We start from the raw sequence: 17,830 nt of genomic DNA, 5'->3' as shown, positions 1-17,830 counted from the left end.
TTCTCCAATGTGCTTAAGACACCAGGTAAAGAACATGTGGCCTTGAAAGGACTGAAGTGGGGAGGCCCGATGGCAAACTGCTGTGTGGCAATGGGCCAGCAAGCCCCAGGAAGCCCAACTACATGAGACAGACTGGGGCACAGTGCACCCGGAGACAGACAGAGACACATCAGAGGAGAGAACTACGGGGGGATTTCATTATCAGACACGTCCTCAGTTTCCCGAACCACAAAGAAGTCCCCCTCCCAAACAAGCTCCTTTCTCATGTTATTTAACTACGAGTTGTTTAAATCTTTTTTCTTTGCCTTCATTCCCAAGTAGAATTTTACTCCAGAAAAGCACATAAACTGAAGTTTTAAAAGTTATTAAAATGATGTAGGTAGCAGTGTAGTGGACTCCTTCACAAATTTAAATCAGAACCGGTCTTTTGAAGCCTGGAAGGAGATAATAAATCAATGAAATATTTCAAACTGTCCTCATCGACACTCAAGAGGTAAAAAGGTCTTAAAATTAAAGGGCACCTATACAAATGAGGCACACCAACAGTGCAGGGCTGCTGTGAGACCAGAGGCTGGAAAGGGCACGTCAGCTGCAAGGGAAGGGAAGTTCTGCGTGGGGGACACAGCATGGATGTCTCCCAGCAATTACATGATGACTTAAGTTTATGAGGCTGAGTGAAAAAATACTGAGAGAAAAACAAAACTGACAAGAACTATATAGCACAGTATCACGTACCGACTCTCTGTAACCCCTGGGACTGAACCCCGAGAGGCTCCTCTGTCCATGGGATTCTCTAGGTGAGAATACTGGTGTGGGTTGCATTTCCTACTCCAGGGGAAATTCCCAACCCAGGGTCAAACCTGCAACCCTTGTGTCTCCTGCATTGAAGGTGGATTCTTTACCACTGTGCCACCTGGGAAGGCCACATTCAATTAAGTATAAATTAAAAACATACCCCATGCCAAGCAGTGTATCATTTCCCAGGACATAGATTTAAAGATGTCAAACACAGAGTGGAGGACTGTTGTGTGACGAGAATGTTAGGAAACAGAATGAAATAAAAAACCAGGGAGCCCTCCACCGTCGGACAGTGAGCCCTGTACTAAAGAAATAAAATTAATTCAATTCTGCATCCAAGATTTAAAGAAAAATAAGTGTCTCCATAGCAATCAAGGGCTGGTGAATGTATGGTAAAGTACGCTCTCTGGGCATCTCGGAACCCACCCCTCAGGGAGACCATCATTACTCAGACCATCATTACTCAGCGGGGCCCCTGCTCCACCCAGGAGAACGTGAAGCACTTAGTCTGTGCTGGGGACTGAGTGACTGATGGGTCCACTGATTTAATTCATCACACACCACCTGTGAGGTAATAAACACCTCACTGCACAGATTTTAAAGATCAAGTCACTTTCCAAAGTCAGAAAGGTCACTCAGTGGATTTGAACTTCATGTTTACTTTCATTTCCAACAGACCATGGCCTTTTCCCCAAACCACCTATACTGAGCATCTCTTCACAGATTGAACCCTGAGATCGCTTTTGTTTCTAAAATGAAAACTCAACATTTTACATTTATTTTCTTCCTACTCTAAAGGGAGCACTGGCTTACAGTTAGAAATAAAAAGGGACTTCTTCCCTCGTGGTCCAGTGGTTGGGAACCCCCCCTTGCAGTGCAGGGGACCCGGGTTCGATCCCTGCTTGGGGAACTAAGATCCCACATGTTGTAGGGCAGCTCAGCCCGTGCACCACAACTACGTAAGTTCGAGAGCTCCAGAGCCTGTGCGCGGCAACACAAGAACCCTCACGACACAATGAGGATTCTGCACGCTGCCAACTACGACCCGACACCGCCAAAAATAAATGATAAACAAATTCAAAAGAACTTTTACAGCCAGCCATTGACATGCTTTTTTATTCTGCTTGGATTTAATGAAAGTGCCCAGAGATCGTCGCCATGTCGGGAGCCACAGTACATTCCAATGAGGGACACTCCACTCTGCTCCCCCAGAAGCTTCAAAGCACCTAATGTGGGTCGCGGATCCAGGACACAGCAAGGTGTTCCTCTGAACATTAAGCCAGGCTCAGGGCAGACAAGCCAGTCCTTAGTCCCCCACGCTACTCTGACAGCCCTAAATCAGCTCCAAGCTGACACTACACAGCACCTCTCAGGAGCAGGGCAGGGCCTGCGTCCAGCAGACAGTACTCACTGGGTGAGAAGATGACCCCTCAACCCTGTCCAAAAATGACACGGGAGAGCCAATTTGATCCTGGCTTTTATTATCAGGTCAGGACAGAGGAAGTACAGGGGAGTGGCAGCAGGAGGGCCATCGTCCCAGCCCCTGGCCGATCAGAACAGCACCTGGGGCCGGAAGTGCATCTGCCGGGTAGCGTTGTTCTTCATCCCCATCTTCAGCATCCACTTCGACTTCATCCTCTGGACATACTGCATGTCCCGCTGGCGCACCAGAGCTGCTCCTGGGGTTGGGAAGGGGGTGAGAATGAGGCAAAGGGCTGTGAGCCGTGATCAGAGAAAACCCAACTTGGCAGAGAATCAAAGCTGGTTTCAGGTAAGCGGGCTCTAATATTTAACCAGGAGTTATTATCTGATGCCTCTATCCAACGAGCCCTGGGGGGTTCCGTGCGCCCGCCACTGTGCACCAGGACTGCTCTCTATATACATGCCTCTTCAGTTTTCATCACCTGAAAAGGTCTAGAAGCCCAAAAGGTGAAGCCCACTGACCAAAGGCACAGAGAAAGGCAGACTAGAAACCAAGTCAGACAGGAATTCCTGACAAGACTAACAGGAAGTCTGTCCACTACATTTAAGTGGCCTCACAGCTCCCAGGGAGCCCGAGCGAGGGAACCCATGTGCATACATGAACACAGAGGCCTTGACAATGGATTTCAGTTTCGGTGCTTTCCAGGCCATCGGAAAGCACCTCTCCCCATTCCTGTTTTCAGGGACTGACGTTCTCCTCAAAGATCCAAGCATAACGAGCTGCACTCAGCAGACCTCAGAATAGATTTAAATAGTTTCATACTGATGATGTTTCAAAGCTGAACAATTTCAGTAGCATGCTCTAGCCTTCTGAGTCTTACTAAGCTTTCTAAAGAAAAATTTCACAACGAAGGATGATAGCCGGCGTTTATTATGTGCATGTACTATGTCATACATGCTTTATGACGTTCAACCTGCACGACTCTATACGTAAATATTATTAATACCACCTCCATTTTATCAGTGAGAAAGCAGAGGCTTCGATTAACTAAATTACTCAGACTCTTTGTATAAGAACCTATAAGAATATCAGGTAAGTCATGTTTGACTCTACAGCTCAAACTATATTGCTTCAAGGACATTATTTAATTCCACTGTATAACCTCCAGAATTTCAACCTTTGATGATTACTAAACAATTATTTTTGCAATTATACCTCCTAAAAAAGTTAATGGTTTACAGGCAGTTTTAAAAAGCTACTGTGCTGGGGAATATGAAATTTTTAAGTCATAAAGCTTTGGGTTTATCACCATATGTGTCTCAAGTGGTCATAGGCAAGAAGGTAAGTTTCCCCCAGAGAGGACCCATAAGAACAGAGTGAAGAGAACCACGTCACCCAAGCCCCTTTGTGTAACGCAAGTTCCTGGGCTGGCCCGGGAGGTCCCCACGGACGTACCTGTGCTGCCAGTCCATCCCAGGGCTCTGTACTGCTGCAGGACCTGGCCCACAGCCTTCCGATTCTTAGCAACCGCCACAGCTCTCGACAAGCCAAACCGCTGCTTGTAGTATCTCATCAAGGAGCGATGACCCACCCTGGCACCTGGTTTTCAAAAGAACAGTACTGAAGTACGGAGGTGGATCATTTTTCAAAGCAGAGTTATAAAGCAAGAGCTTTCCAAATCACTTTTCATGTTCATCTAGCTGGCAAACGCATGTGCCAGGAAAAAAAACACTCCTATCAGCTGAAGAAAGATGAAGCTGTATGTTAACCAACGAGGGAAAGAAGGCAAACCCGAGCAGAGACACTGAGGGACATCCCTGGTGGTCCAGTGGCTAAGACTCCGTGCTCCCAAAGCAGAGGGCCCAGGTTTGATCCCTGGGCAGGGATCTAGATCCCACGTGCTGCAACTAAGAGTTCACACGCCACAACTAAAGATCCCGAGTTTGCAACTAAGACCTGGTGTAGCCAAATCAGTGAGTAAATAAATATTAAAAAAAAAAAAAAAAACCCTGGAGGAGGAAATGGCAACTCACTCCAGTATTCTTGCCTGGGAAGTCTCATGGACAGAGCAGTCCATGGCATTGCAAAGAGTCGCACACAACTTAGCAACTAAACAACAACAACACACAACCAGGCAGACTGTGAACTGGGGAAATACTTCTTGATGGAAATGTGGCATAAAACAGAGTGAAATGACCTAGCAACATGGAACAGAGAGTTCTATAAGAAATTAAAACTTGTGTATAGAATAATAGTTGCAAATATTCAACCAATTAAGTCTACGGCTAAAGGAGAAAAGAACAGTAGAGACGCTGACAAGTGATAACAGTAGAGACAGTGACAAGTCACTGTCAGGTGAAAAATGCAGCCCCCGCACTTACGATATGCCTCCACAGAAATTCACATGGCCATCCCTACTAATACACGTAACAGGGTCCTAGGAGACAAGGAATTTTAACTCTCTTTAAAAGAAAAAAGATTGAACCAATAATGGCCCGATTTTAGTTCTACAAGCCACAGTCTGGGTTTAGAAGAGAAGCCAATCCACTTTCCCTTTGCTAACATTCTCTAATGGGGTGCTTCTCAAACAGGGGTGACTTTATCCCCAGAGGACACGTGGCAATGACTGGAGTCACTGCTGGTTGTCACAGGTAGAGGGAAGCTCCTGACACCTAGTGGGTCGAGACCAGGGATTTGGCTAAACACCATACAATGCACAGGACAGCCCCTCAGCGAAGAATTATCTGGCCCAAAATGTCCACAGTGCTGAATTGGAGAAACCCGACCTACTGCTTTCTAAATGTTGGAAGTTTTTTGGGTAGAAAGACCATGAACAGAATACTATAACTATTATAGATGGCTATATTTGCTTTTAGAATCTAGATTTTTAACCTACTAGAAAAATCTCTATCAGGTTATTTTGTGTGAAGTCCCAGTACTTGACGAGCTACCTGTGTAACATTTTGCTCCCTACACAGATATGAATAAGTGATTACTTCCAGGTGATTGATTTGTGACCAGACTCAGGAAACAACAAAAAAAGAAATTTTCAATTCCAGGATGCTGTGGTCTCTGGATACTAACATGGATGAACGATGTCTCCCTGGACCCGATTGTTCTGGTGGGGGAAGAATTAACAAAGCTCCCAGACCACCAGAAACAAGTAAGACACAGCAATGGAGAAGGCTCGCATGTACATGGAGGCTCTAGCAGCAAAGCCCAGCAGTGCTGATGACAACTTTCTATTTATAATGTAGGTCAGGATGCTCTGAGTTTGCAACAAAGACTTCCTCAGAATCATTAAATGATAATGCTGCTCATTAGGACTTACTAAATTGATTTATTTACATTTGTAAGCAGCATTTAGAAATACCTATTCTTGAAGGCTATCTTTTAAGACATGTTTGAAGAGGGTTCATGAATCAGTGCCAGGGTTTCTGACACCTGGCAGGAGAACTGTAAGCGCTGTTTAGAGCCACCCCTTCCTGTGGCAATGACAGGCGTGCCTGGCAGTAAGCACCTAGCACAGGCGCTGAGAACAGCTCCGCTTCGTACCAGAACACAGCGTGCCTGTCCATAAGTAACAGATGGGAAGTGTCTGAGTCAGGCTGAAGCTTCCACCTGTCCATCTATCTTCTGCCACAGTAATAACTGCTTACAAGACTGTCCACTCCTGATCTAAAATATGATACAAGTGAACTTAATAAAACAAAGCAGACTCACGGACATAGAAAACAAGCTTTTGGTTCCTGAAGAGGAAAGAGGGTCAGGGAAGGAGAAATTAGGGCTTTGTAACTGCAGTAGCAGATACAAACTGCTATGTATAAAATAGATAAACAACAATGTCCTACTACACAGCACAGAAAACGATATTCAATATCCTGTAATAAACTCTAATGAAAAAGAACACACACACACATATACATATTTACGCCAACATGTAGAATCATTTTGCTGTACAACAGAAACTCACACAACAGCGTACATCAACTATACTTCAATTAAAATGAAAAAGACTGTCTGCTGCTGCTGCTGCTAAGTCACTTCAGTCGTGTCCGACTCTGTGCGACCCCATAGACAGAAGCCCACCAGGCTCCCCCGTCCCTGGGATTCTCCAGGCAAGAACACTGGAGTGGGTTGCCATTTCCTTCTCCAATGCATGAAAGTGAAAAGTGAAAGGGAAGTCGCTCAGTCGTGTCCAACTCTTAGCGACCCCATGGACTGCAGCCTACCAGCCTCCTCCGTCCATGGGATTTTCCAGGCAAGAGTACTGGAGTGGGGTCCTACTTAACAAAGAGCCTAACATTTGACATTAGACAGTGAAAAAGAAGTATCTCTAACAGTAATTTCCCTAAGATTGATTATGTATCTCTTGTGGATCCAGTGGGAGATTCTTCTGGCTAGTCAGCAACTAACTGGAGCTGTCCTCACACCAACCTGCTCCAGAGGAACTGAAGAGCGAAGGGGGAACTGAGCGGACCAGTCTTGGATACAAATACTCACGGCGCCCTCTACTGGATGCTTTATGTCACTGCCTCTGGGACCATCAAGATCACGGCATCCGGTCCCATCACTTCATTGCAAATAGATGGGGAAACAGTGAAAACAGTGACAGACTTTTATTTTCTTGGGCTCCAAAATCACTGCAGCTGGTGACTGCAGCCATAAAATTAAAAGATGCTTGCTCCTTTGGAAAAAAGCTATGACAAACCTATACAGCATACTAAAAAGCAGAGATATTACTTTGCCAACAAAAGTCCATCTAGTCAAAGCTATGGTTTTTCCACCAGTCATATATGGGGATGTGAGAGTTGGACCGTGAAGAAAGCTGAGCACCGAAGAATTAATGCTTTTGAACTGCGGTGTTGGAGAAGACACTTGAGAGTCCCTTGGACTGCAAGGAGATCCAACCAGTCCATCCTAAAGGAGATCAGTCCTGAATATTTATTGGAAAGACTGATGCTGAAGCTGAAACTTCACACACCTGGTGTGAAGAACTGACTCCTTGGAAAAGACCCTGATGCTGGGAAATACTGAAGGCAGGAGGAGAAGGGGATGACAGAGGATGAGATGGTTGTATGGCATCACCACATCAATGGATATGAGTTTGCACAAGCTCCAAGATTTGGTGATGGACAGGGAGGCCTGGTGTGCTGCAGTCCATGGGGTCGTAGAGTCAGACATGACTGAGCGACTGAACTGAAACTGACCTGAAGCAACTACAGTCAAGGAATCCCAACTACTTGCTGCTTTTGAAACCAGTTTTATGCAGACTCTACTAAGGGTAGTTGATTAAATACCACTATGCTCTCCACATTAGAATCCTTCTCAAATCAGCTTCATGCTAATGTCCACACCACCCAGTCATATAACTGAACATAATCAGAAGTTTCTGAATGGTGAATTTGTTCAAAGAAATAACCAGGTGATTGAATATACTGCCATAATGCCACTACACGTCTAAACGGTGTTTATTTGAGAGTTCCTATTTCCTTGGTTCATTAGAAAAAACCCACACCAGTATTGAGGGAGAAAACCAATGGACAATAAACTGTCATATCTCATTACAACCAAGACTGACCAGAGGATGACTGGTTTTTAAAATGAGATAGTAAAAGTGTATGTAACTGTAGAGCTGGAAAAAATTTCAGAATATTGCTAGTTTCTGGTTCACTAAGAAAGCCATGTACTATTGCTATTTAAATGAATTCTATTATAAGGTTTCAGAAGTCAGTCATCTGTGAAGAAGACCCAGGAAGGCAATGACTGATGTATATGTAGATAGTTCCTTTTCTGGCTCCAGGTCACACATGCTTTTTAGACACTACATGCAGACTCTCCCCAGGGTGGGGAGATACACTTATTCACATGGTCAAAAAAATCTGTGTAGCCACACAGGTTACTTGATGCCGTTATGGCCTTTCCCCAGGAAAATGTACGTACAGGAAGAGATGTGCAGAGCCTAGTTACCCCGGGTTGGGGCAGTACTTGGCAGTCGGTTAGGTCTCTCCAGAGGCTGTATAATGGTACAGTACTGCCTGGTACTCTAGGACCACAAGGGTCACTCACTACTGCCAAGTCTCCCTCAAGAGCTGCCTGAGGTCACCATCCGACACTTGAAAACAGCATGACTCTGTACGTGGACAGGCAGCTGTCAGTAAGGAAGTTCATGTTTAAAAACGCGAGAATAGGACTCCTCTGGAAGTCCAGTGGTTAAGACTTTGCCTTCCAATGCAGAGGGTGTGGGTTCGATCCCCAGTTAGGGAGCTAAGATACCACTTGCCCCAGAGCCAAAACATAAAACAGAAACAATGTTGTAACAAATTCAATAAAGATTTCTTAAAAAAAGTCCACATAAAAAATATCTTAAAAATAAAGACTAAATAATACCCAAGAAACTGGACCTACAAGTTAATCTCATGGCCCTTTCTTCTTTGATTGTGTGATGAACAAGCAATCTGCCACCTGGGGCTGTAGGCAAATATGACACGTGGTCCCTGAGGCCACGTTGGAGCCCAGGGTGGCTCCTTCGGCTCTCTTTACCTGCCCTGTGGCAGGCCCAGGGAAGTCACCTCCAACTTTCCAGTCACTCAGTCAACAGACGTGGCTCCCATGTATCTGAGGCACTGTGCTGAGATGAAAGAAGCCAGTTTGGTCCTCACAGAAACAGGGACAGAAGGCAAGCGAGTCAACGAGTACCAAGAAGAAGAGACCCATCATGAGGGCCGTGCGAGTGTCACAGGAGCAGAGGAGACTCTCCTCACCCAGGGCGGGAGCTCACCTCAGCCGCTTGGAGCATGGAACCCAACTTGAGTCTCAGAGGAAGACAGGCAGTGCGTGTACAAAGGCCTAGAGGAGGGAAACTTCACGTGGGCAGGAAAAGGAAGCACACAAAGACACTGGTGACAAAGTGACCCTGAAGGCCAGGGCTGCCCCTGGGAATTCCAGAGGGAAAAGAAAATATAGCAGAATGGTGTTTGTTTTAGAAAGAATGTTCCAGTGGCCAAGTGGAAATCAGACTGGAGAAGGCCAGAGAGGAAGCTTTCATGGTAACACAGACAAATGGACAAGGAGGCAAAAAAAAGAAAAATTATTCAAAATGCAAATTCCTAACTAATTAGGAACTGCAATTAGTTACCATTTGGATTTAGGAGAGGAATAAAGGATCCTGAGAAGACACTCAGTTTTGGCTTTGGCGAACCTGAGGAGACTGGATCACTCTGGGCAATGTGTTGTTGTCTAGACAGCTAAGGAGTCTTTAAGTTTCTGAAATTTTAAGTCCAGATGAAAATTTCTCTCAAAATAGGCTATATTTCTTAAATAGGATATCCTCACTGTTGAGCAGACTTTTGTCATGAAAAGTGCTAAAGTGGCTGCAAAACGAAGCCCACGTTCCTAGTGATCCTGCTACAGCCAGACACTGCTGGCAGGGACTAGCACATTCACTTTCTCAAAGTCTACTGTGATCTTAGTCTCCCAGGTGGAACTAGTGGTAAAAACCCTGGTGGGCTCCATAGGGTCGCAGAGTCGGATATGACTAAAGCGACTTAGCATGCAAGGAAGGGGAACCTAATAAAATAAGGGCCCAAGCAACTAGTTTTTGAAAAAGAAGTTTTCAAACTTATGTCTGAGGTTCTGCATTAGTATTTTCACCAGGGGAAGAGATCAGGTCCCTTGTGATACACGTAAGCCTGTTTTGCTGTTGTGTATTGTACGGGCCACAATATTCTGCTGCATTATAGCTTTCTTATCACTGTAGAGGAGCTATATCCTCAAGACAGGTTCCACCGGCACTTTCCTCCAACTGTCACTGCATAAAGCTGCCCTTCACCTTAGAAGGTTATTATTCCAGGTTAAGCAGGGCTGTCTGTTCCTAAACAGCAATATTGCATGTGGATTGCAAACAGCACAAGGTGGTTCCATCATGGCAGACATGTACCCACTGGCAGCATGGCTGCTCCTGCACCCCCCATCACAGCAAATCTCCCAGGCAGTGGAGGAAAGGTGGAATGGGCTCTTCACTGATGAGGTCCCTGATCTTAGGCAAATTACTCATCCGTCTAAGCTTCAGGTGGCTCATATGTCAAAAAAAGACCACAGAATCTAACTCACAGACTTGATCTAAAGATAAAATAATGTATCTGCCTGAATATACTAACTTCTCAGTAAATATACTATTAGAACCTTATTATCTTATCATTCCATTCCCTGTCATTTTAAAACGTATATTCTCTAGCTGCTCCCATTCCTATCAGCTAAGCATAACACTATAAACAATATTTCACACTTCTCATATTCATAGCTTTCCTTCTTCTTTTCATATCTGGGACAAAATTCTACCATTATGAATGCTGTTCCCCAAAGACGAAGGCAGAATTTAAACTCCAAGTCTCTCCCTGCACCCAGAATATGAACAGGAAGCCTAGGTGCTGTCAATTATATCCAACCATGCCAGACTAACACACGCAGTCTGAACAACTATGGAAACAGGAATTAGTTCAAGGAGTAAGGGCAAAGTCAAGTTTAACAAGAAAAATCCAGGAGCCAAAAAGCTAGATAATAAACAGTATACAAAAGGTTTATGTATTGAAAAGAAAGGAAACGGCCGATTAAAGCATTATAAATCACAACAAAGTGAGGAAAACACTGATGCAACTTAAAACAGCTAAATCAGAGCTATGGGGCTCCCTTCAGAGGTGACCTAGTCCAAGGAACATAGACACACACTTGAAGTTGTAGGTTCTCTCCCCACAGCGTGGAAGGCAAGTGATGGGAACACACTTCTCCGATAATCTCAATGGCGTGAAGCTACGTATTCTGGACAAATGCACTTACCAGAAGGGAGAATCAGCTCCATGGTTTCATCGTCATAATCCAGGGTCTTTTCTGAGGGCAGCTCCTCAGTCTCATCATGGTCCTCGCCTTCTTTGTGATCTGGGTAGCTACTCCTGGAACCATGGCATGCCATTAACACACAGACCAAGACCCCAAATCTCATTAAAATACTGCCAACCTACTAGATCACTGAAGGGGTAGCGGGTGGGGGTTAACGTCTACAGGGACTACACTGAAAGCTTCTGGAGAGAAAACAATTTGCTAGCATTTTCTCTTTAGTAAAGTAAGCAAATAGCCTGTGAATTCAAATTGGATCCCAGGCCTAAATGTAAAACACAAAACTATTAAAAATCCTAGAAGATAATATAGAAGAAAACCTGGATGACTTAGGGTTTGGTGATGACTTTTTAGGCATGACACAAAAGGCACAGTTCATGAAAGAAAGAACTGATCAACTAAACTTCATTCAAATTAAAAACTTCTGCTCTGTGAAAAACAGTATCAAGAGAATTAAAATACAAGATGAAGACTTGGAAAAAGTATTGACAGAAGACACATCTGATAAAGGACTGTTATCCAAATGTAAAAAGAACTCTCAAAATTCAACAGTAAGAAAATAACCGATTCGGCCAAAAATGGGCCAAAGACCTCAACAGACTCCTCACTAAGAAGAAACACATGGCAAATAAGCATATAAAAAAGATGCCTACAGCATATGTCATCAGAAAAATGGAAATTAAAACAGAGATATCACTACACACCTATCAGAATGGCCCAGACCCGGAACATCTAATGCTGGGGAGGGTCTGGGCAGTAGGAATCCTTCGTTGCCAGCAGGGATACAGGAGGGCAGAGCCACCTTGGAAGAGCTGGCCGCTTGTTGCAAAATCAAACATACTCTTACCATAAGACCCAGCCTGCTGCTTGGATTTACCCTAAGGAGTCGAAAACTTCTGTCTATACAAAAACCTGCAAGTGGATTACAGAAGATTTATCCAAATTCCTACAACTTGGAAGAAACCAACACAGACTTCAATAGGTGACTAGATAAACAAACTGGTACATCCATGCAAGGGAACAGTTTTGGATTACACCAAAAAAAAATGAGCTAGCAGGCCATGAAAAGACACGGAAGAACCGTAAAAGCATGTTACTGTGAAAGAAGCCTGAAAAGGCTTCATTCTGTATGATTCTAACCAGACAATATTCTGGAAAAGGCAAAAATATGGAGACATTAAGTATCACTGTTTTCTAGGGATCGGGTGAAGGAGAATGATGAACAGGCAGAACACAGAGGATCTGTAAGCCAATGAAACTACTCTGAGGGTGGATACAGGTCACTATATGTACATCTGTCCACACTCACAGAACAGACAACACCAAGAGTGAACACTGAACTATGGACTTTGAGCGGTAACTGGTGGGTCAACTTGGTTCATCAAATGCAATGTATGTGCCACTGGGGGAGGCTGATAATGAGGGAGGCTATGCACTTGTAGGGTGAGGAGTACATAAGAAACTGCTATACCTTCGGCCCAATTTTGCTGAGAACCTAAAACTGTTCCTAAAAACAGTGAGCAAATAACCTACACCAATTCTTCATCTGTGTTATCTGTTTCTCTCGAGGAGGGCTGGCAAACAGGGGATGAGGAAGAGGCTGTACAGTGGGAGATGCAGCTCTCCTCAACTTAAATCCTTACAGAAACAAGTTCTAGAAGAGTGCAGTCCAGGAGAACTCTGTGATGATACAGATCTTCAGTCTGTGTGTCCAGTATGGTGGCTACTTTGAAAGCACATCTGCTTTTAAGCATAGGTCTTGAAATGTGGGTGGTGCAACTGAAGAACCGAATTTTTTAATTTTTAATTTAATTAATTATCCCAAAGAGTGACATAAGTACATCTAGAAATCAGCAAATTAAGACACTGTAGTTCTAGAAGAATCTCTGTCTTTCACAAATACACACAGAAAATAATTAAGAGAAAATCACACTAAAATGTTAACAGTAAGGCAGATAAGTCAACAGGAATGGACAAAAGACTAGATCGGACACTTCACAAGAGATATTCAAGTGGTTAAGATACCCAGTTAACACACAGTAAAAGGTTCTCAACTGCATTAGTTCTCATCAGGGAAACGCACATCAAAACCACAATGGATACCCCTACACAGCCACCAAAGTGGCTATAATGAAAAACTGTCAGGACAAGTGAGAAATGAGAAATCAGGAGGAAAATGCAAAAGGACAACTTAAAAGACCAGGACTTTTTTGAACACCTGTATCAGGGGGACTCTGCACTCTGGCATGGTCATGACACACACCTGCTTGCAAAGCAGAGCTGTGATGGGTCATAGACACACCGACACTAAGCACCAACCACTCAGGCAAAACTGAACTTCGGACCACTGACACCACAGCAAACAAAAACAAGCTTTCAAACCAGACGAACTTACAGTTTGGGCCTGAGATCGTCTCTTTGTCAGATATGTGTGTTTCCTCTGTGATACTCAGTTTCTCATTTACAAAATGACAGGAAATAAGCACCTCTTACAAAAGTGTTCTAAGAGGTATTAAGAATAGGGTATCCGACAGAGCCAGACACAGTTACCAGGGAGGGGCACAGGTGAATCCAATGCAAATGTGATGAGTTTGCCTCGCTCCATGTTACAAACCAGACTGACCTAAAATCATAGAAGTCCGCAAATTCCAAAAGAGCGTCCCCATCTGTGAAGAGCTTACAGTGACTCCGGTCATTCATGTGTGCCTGTACCGCCTCCGTGGAGTAGAAGGACTTCCCTCTCTCGTTGCACCACAAGCAAATCTTCCCAACACCAACTTTCTCTCCTGGAAAAAAAGTTGAGAAAAAGACATGAAAGCAGCTTTTTGCAGCCAGATTATATCTCATCATCTATCTCATCACAATCAAAAACTTGGTGGTCAAGTTTTTGATTTTCACAAAATCAGTAGGTCATTAAATCCAAGACTGGTGAGAAACACAAAGTTAATGCCCCTCAATAATGCAGGGTTTCATCATTAAAAAAGAAAAGAACATTATACTCACCCAAATATTTAATCAGTCCCTTAAGATCCGAAAGATATTCTACATCAGGAATAAAGAAGCTGTGGACTTTAGTCATATGAGCCACATTTTTTGTGAGGGAGCTTGAGTGATGTGGACAAAACAAGCAGTCCGTTATGGGGATGGCACCAAGGGGGGTGCTTCCTCCTGCCTCTTCCTCTTCTGCATCCTGCTCCTCCTCCTCCTCCATGGCTTCAGCATCCTCACATTCCAAGTCCTCATCAGAATCAATATCCTCCCAGTCTTCAAGCCAGAGATTTCGAAAACAAAATTAGTAGATGTCAGTGTTAGCTATTCATTTACCACTCACCAGTCTGCATGGCTAAGGAATGCCTTAGTCTTCCTTGTTCAGGGCACAGTAAACCCGTTGAAGGGGGCTTTGGCTCCTTTTCTAGGTATATATGAACACTTTCAATCAGTGTTAGTGGGATGTGAGATGCCATAGGGGAAGAAAGGGGAAAAAAAAAAACTCACCAAGTCAAGGAAGCTAGGTCGAAGGCTCAAACCTCCCGTTTCAGGTTAGCTGATTCTGAACTTCTCAGTGCACGGTTTTACCAAACTAGGTTAAGTGTAAAGCCATCATAACTAGATACCCAATAGAAATAACACATTCTACAGCAAAAGGTGTAGGGGGTAATGTGTACCCTTCTGCATATGTTAAAAATCTCTCCATTCAATAAACAGAGAAAGGATCTATTCATTCTACAAATATTTACTAAGCTAATTCTCACCCTTCGCCTATCTTAAGGTTTCAGTATCTCAATTTAAATCAACAGTGAGGGGAAGACATAGGATGAGATGGCTGGATGGTATCACGGATGCGATGGACATGAGTTTGAGCAGACTCAGGAGTTGGTGATGGACAGGGAGGCCTGGCGTGCTGCAGTCCATGGGGTCGCAAAGCGTCGGACACGACTGAGCGACTGAACTGACAACTGACTTAACTGATAAAATGCCCTGTAAGGATGCTGGCCACACCGGTCAGTTCAGAAAGCATGGAAACCACCTTCACTCATCATCTTCACTTAAAAACTGACACCTCCCCGCTCCAACCTCATGGATAAACTGAAAACCTGAGGACCAACCCCTCCCTAGCCCCGCCCCCCAGGCCGGTCCTCACCGTCCGCATCCAGGTCTTCTTCACTCTCTTCCTCCCCCTGCTGTTTCGCCAACTTCTTCGCCTGCCGTTCAAACCACCGCAGCCGGGGAGGTTTCTCGCCCGGGTCTCGCGGCTGAGTCCCACGTCCGCCGGCGGCCACGGGACACCCGGGCTCCGCCTCGGGCGCTGGCGCCGCCTTCTTGGGAGACGTGGACGGCTGAGCCTTGATGACCTGCTGGATGGCCGCGTTCACCGCATCCTTGTCCACACTGTCTACGCCCAGCCCTTTCTCCAAGTTCTTCTCGTTCATGAGTGCCACTTTCCGACTCACCGCCTGCTTCTCGAGCTCCACGTGCCGCCGGGACCTGAGGTGGTTTTCGTAGGCCTTGAAGGAAGCAAACTTCTTACTGCAGACGGTGCAGTAGGTGGCCGCGCCTTTGCTCTCTGGCTCCGCCAGGGCCCGCTGTGCCCGCACCCGCTCCTGGAAGCCCTCGAGGCTGACGGGGGCCATGCCAGCCACTTTGCGCCTCAGGTTGTAGCGGTGCCAGTCCGTCTTGTAGTGGACCCGCTGCGCCTCCGCATCTTCCAACACCGCCCGGCAGGTGTTGCAGGTGTAGGTCGCCATCCCCAGGCGGGAAATAAAGCGCGACCGAGGCAGAAATCTAGCAACCAGAGGCCTGACCACACCAAAAGAACCGAACTGCGAGCTGACTTCCGGACTGAATCGTGTCATCCCCAGCCGGACAGGAAGTCCCGCCTCTCAGACTGTAGCCACGCCTCCGCCGCGGAGAGTCCCGGGAAAGTGGGGGAAGCCAGTGACGCATCCGGCCCCGCCCAGTCGACCTGAGCTGAGTGTTGAGTCAACAAAAGTGGGCGTGGCCTGAGGTGGTTATTGATTGACAGGCCTAGCCCCGGCCGAATTAATGTCTGGGTTTGTTTTTTTTCCTGTACGTTGAAACTTGAGGCCAGGAAGGGGGGCCGCCTCGCGGAAACGCGGCTTGGGGAATCCCGAGGACTGATGTGGTTGACCACTCGACGGTCGAGGACTCTCTGAAGTTCGTGCCCCTGCAGCCCCGGGAGTGGGTGTCACGAAAGCCAGGACTGCTGGTTAGACCGTTGGTCGGACCATCAGAGACCTCTTCCCGAGGGCTGAGGGAATTCAGGTTGGAGGCTGAGGGAATTCACAGGAAAACCAGAGAGTCCAGGCCAGAGCCTCGGCCTTACTAGGGCGGCCCTTCCAATGAAGGGCGCAGGGGAACCTCCTGAATCAATAGTTCGCACCTGGGAGCACAGAGCCTCCGTCCAGCTGCTGCCCATTAGGAATAGAATCCCGGACATGCAGGTCATCTTAAACCTAATAGTAGCCATGTTTTAAGAAAGCAGAAAGAAAGATAAGATGGCCATTTTTTTAAACTCCGTATCATGGCAAATAGATGGGGGAAACACTGGAAACAGTGGCTGACTTTATTTTGAGGGGCTCCAAAATCCCCTCAGATTGTGATTGCAGCCATGAAATTAAAAGACGCTTACTCCTTGGAAGGAAAGTTATGACCAACATAGACAGCATATTAAAAAGCAGAGACATTACTTTGCCAGCAAAGGTCCGTCTAGTCAAGGCTATGGTTTTTCCAGTGGTCATGTATGGATGTGAGAGTTGGACTGTGAAGAAGGCTGAACGCCGAAGAATTGATGCTTTTGAACTGTGGTGTTGGAGAAGACTCTTGAGAGTCCCTTGGACTGCAAGGAGATCCAACCAGTCCATTCTAAAGGAGATCAGTCCTGGGTGTTCATTGAAGGACTGATGTTGAAGCTGAAACTCCAATACTTTGGCCACCTGATGCGAAGAGCTGACTCATTGGAAAACACTCTGATGCTAGGAAAGATTGAGGGCAGGAGGAGAAGGGGACAACAGAGGATGAGATGGTTGGATGGCATCACAGACTCAATGGACATGAGTTTGGGTTGACTCCAGGAGTTGGTGATGGATAGGGAGGCCTGGCGTGCTGTGGTTCATGGGGTCGCAAAGAGTCGGACACGACTGAGTGACTGAACTGGATCCTGTAATAAGCCCAGTATAGCAGGCTTCCCAGGTGGTGATAGTGGTACAGAAACCTCCTGCCAATGCAGGAGACATGAGTTCGATCCCTGGGTCAGGAAGATCCCCTGGAGAAGGACGTGGCAACCCTTTCCAGTATTCTTGCCTGGAGAATCCCATGGACAGAGGGGCCTGGTGGGCCACAAGCCATAGGTCGCAAAGAGCTGGACACCACTTAAGTGACCTGAATATTATTTCAACAGGTAGTCAAGACAAAGGATTTAATGAGACATTTACGTGGTTTGTTAGTACTAAATCTTGGGATTCCAGAGTGAATTTACAACTAACGCCCACCTCACTTCGGACTCGGAGAAGGCACTGGCAACCCACTCCAGTACTCTTGCCTAGAAAATCCCATGGGTGGAGGAGCCTGGCAGGCTACAGTCCATGGGTTCGCTAACAGAGTCAGACATGACTGGGCGACTTCACTTTCACTTTTCACTTTCATGCACTGGAGAAGGAAATGGTAGCCCACTCCAGTGTTCTTGCCTGGAGAATCCCA

At 45.7% G+C, this 17,830-nt stretch overlaps 1 protein-coding gene across 1 annotated transcript; it reads right to left on the bottom strand.

Moving 5' to 3' along the window:
• Positions 1–2,259: 2,259 nt before the first annotated feature.
• On the bottom strand, positions 2,260–17,058 carry ZNF622 (zinc finger protein 622). The gene is made up of 6 exons (XM_061393845.1): positions 15,255–17,058; positions 14,117–14,377; positions 13,737–13,899; positions 11,057–11,169; positions 3,677–3,820; positions 2,260–2,477 (listed from the first exon to the last, which is right to left on the bottom strand). Exons 1-6 carry the CDS (start codon positions 15,964–15,966, stop codon positions 2,350–2,352), a joined length of 1,521 nt encoding a protein of 506 aa, XP_061249829.1. The 5' UTR covers positions 15,967–17,058; the 3' UTR covers positions 2,260–2,349.
• Between the last annotated feature and the right edge of the window lie 772 nt (positions 17,059–17,830).

Source organism: Bos javanicus, chromosome 20 (assembly GCF_032452875.1).
Source record: "Bos javanicus breed banteng chromosome 20, ARS-OSU_banteng_1.0, whole genome shotgun sequence".
In the NCBI taxonomy this organism is placed as follows: Eukaryota; Metazoa; Chordata; class Mammalia; order Artiodactyla; family Bovidae; genus Bos; species Bos javanicus.
The sequence above is the reverse complement of the archived record's forward strand: the minus strand, read 5'-3'. Positions and strand labels throughout refer to the sequence as shown.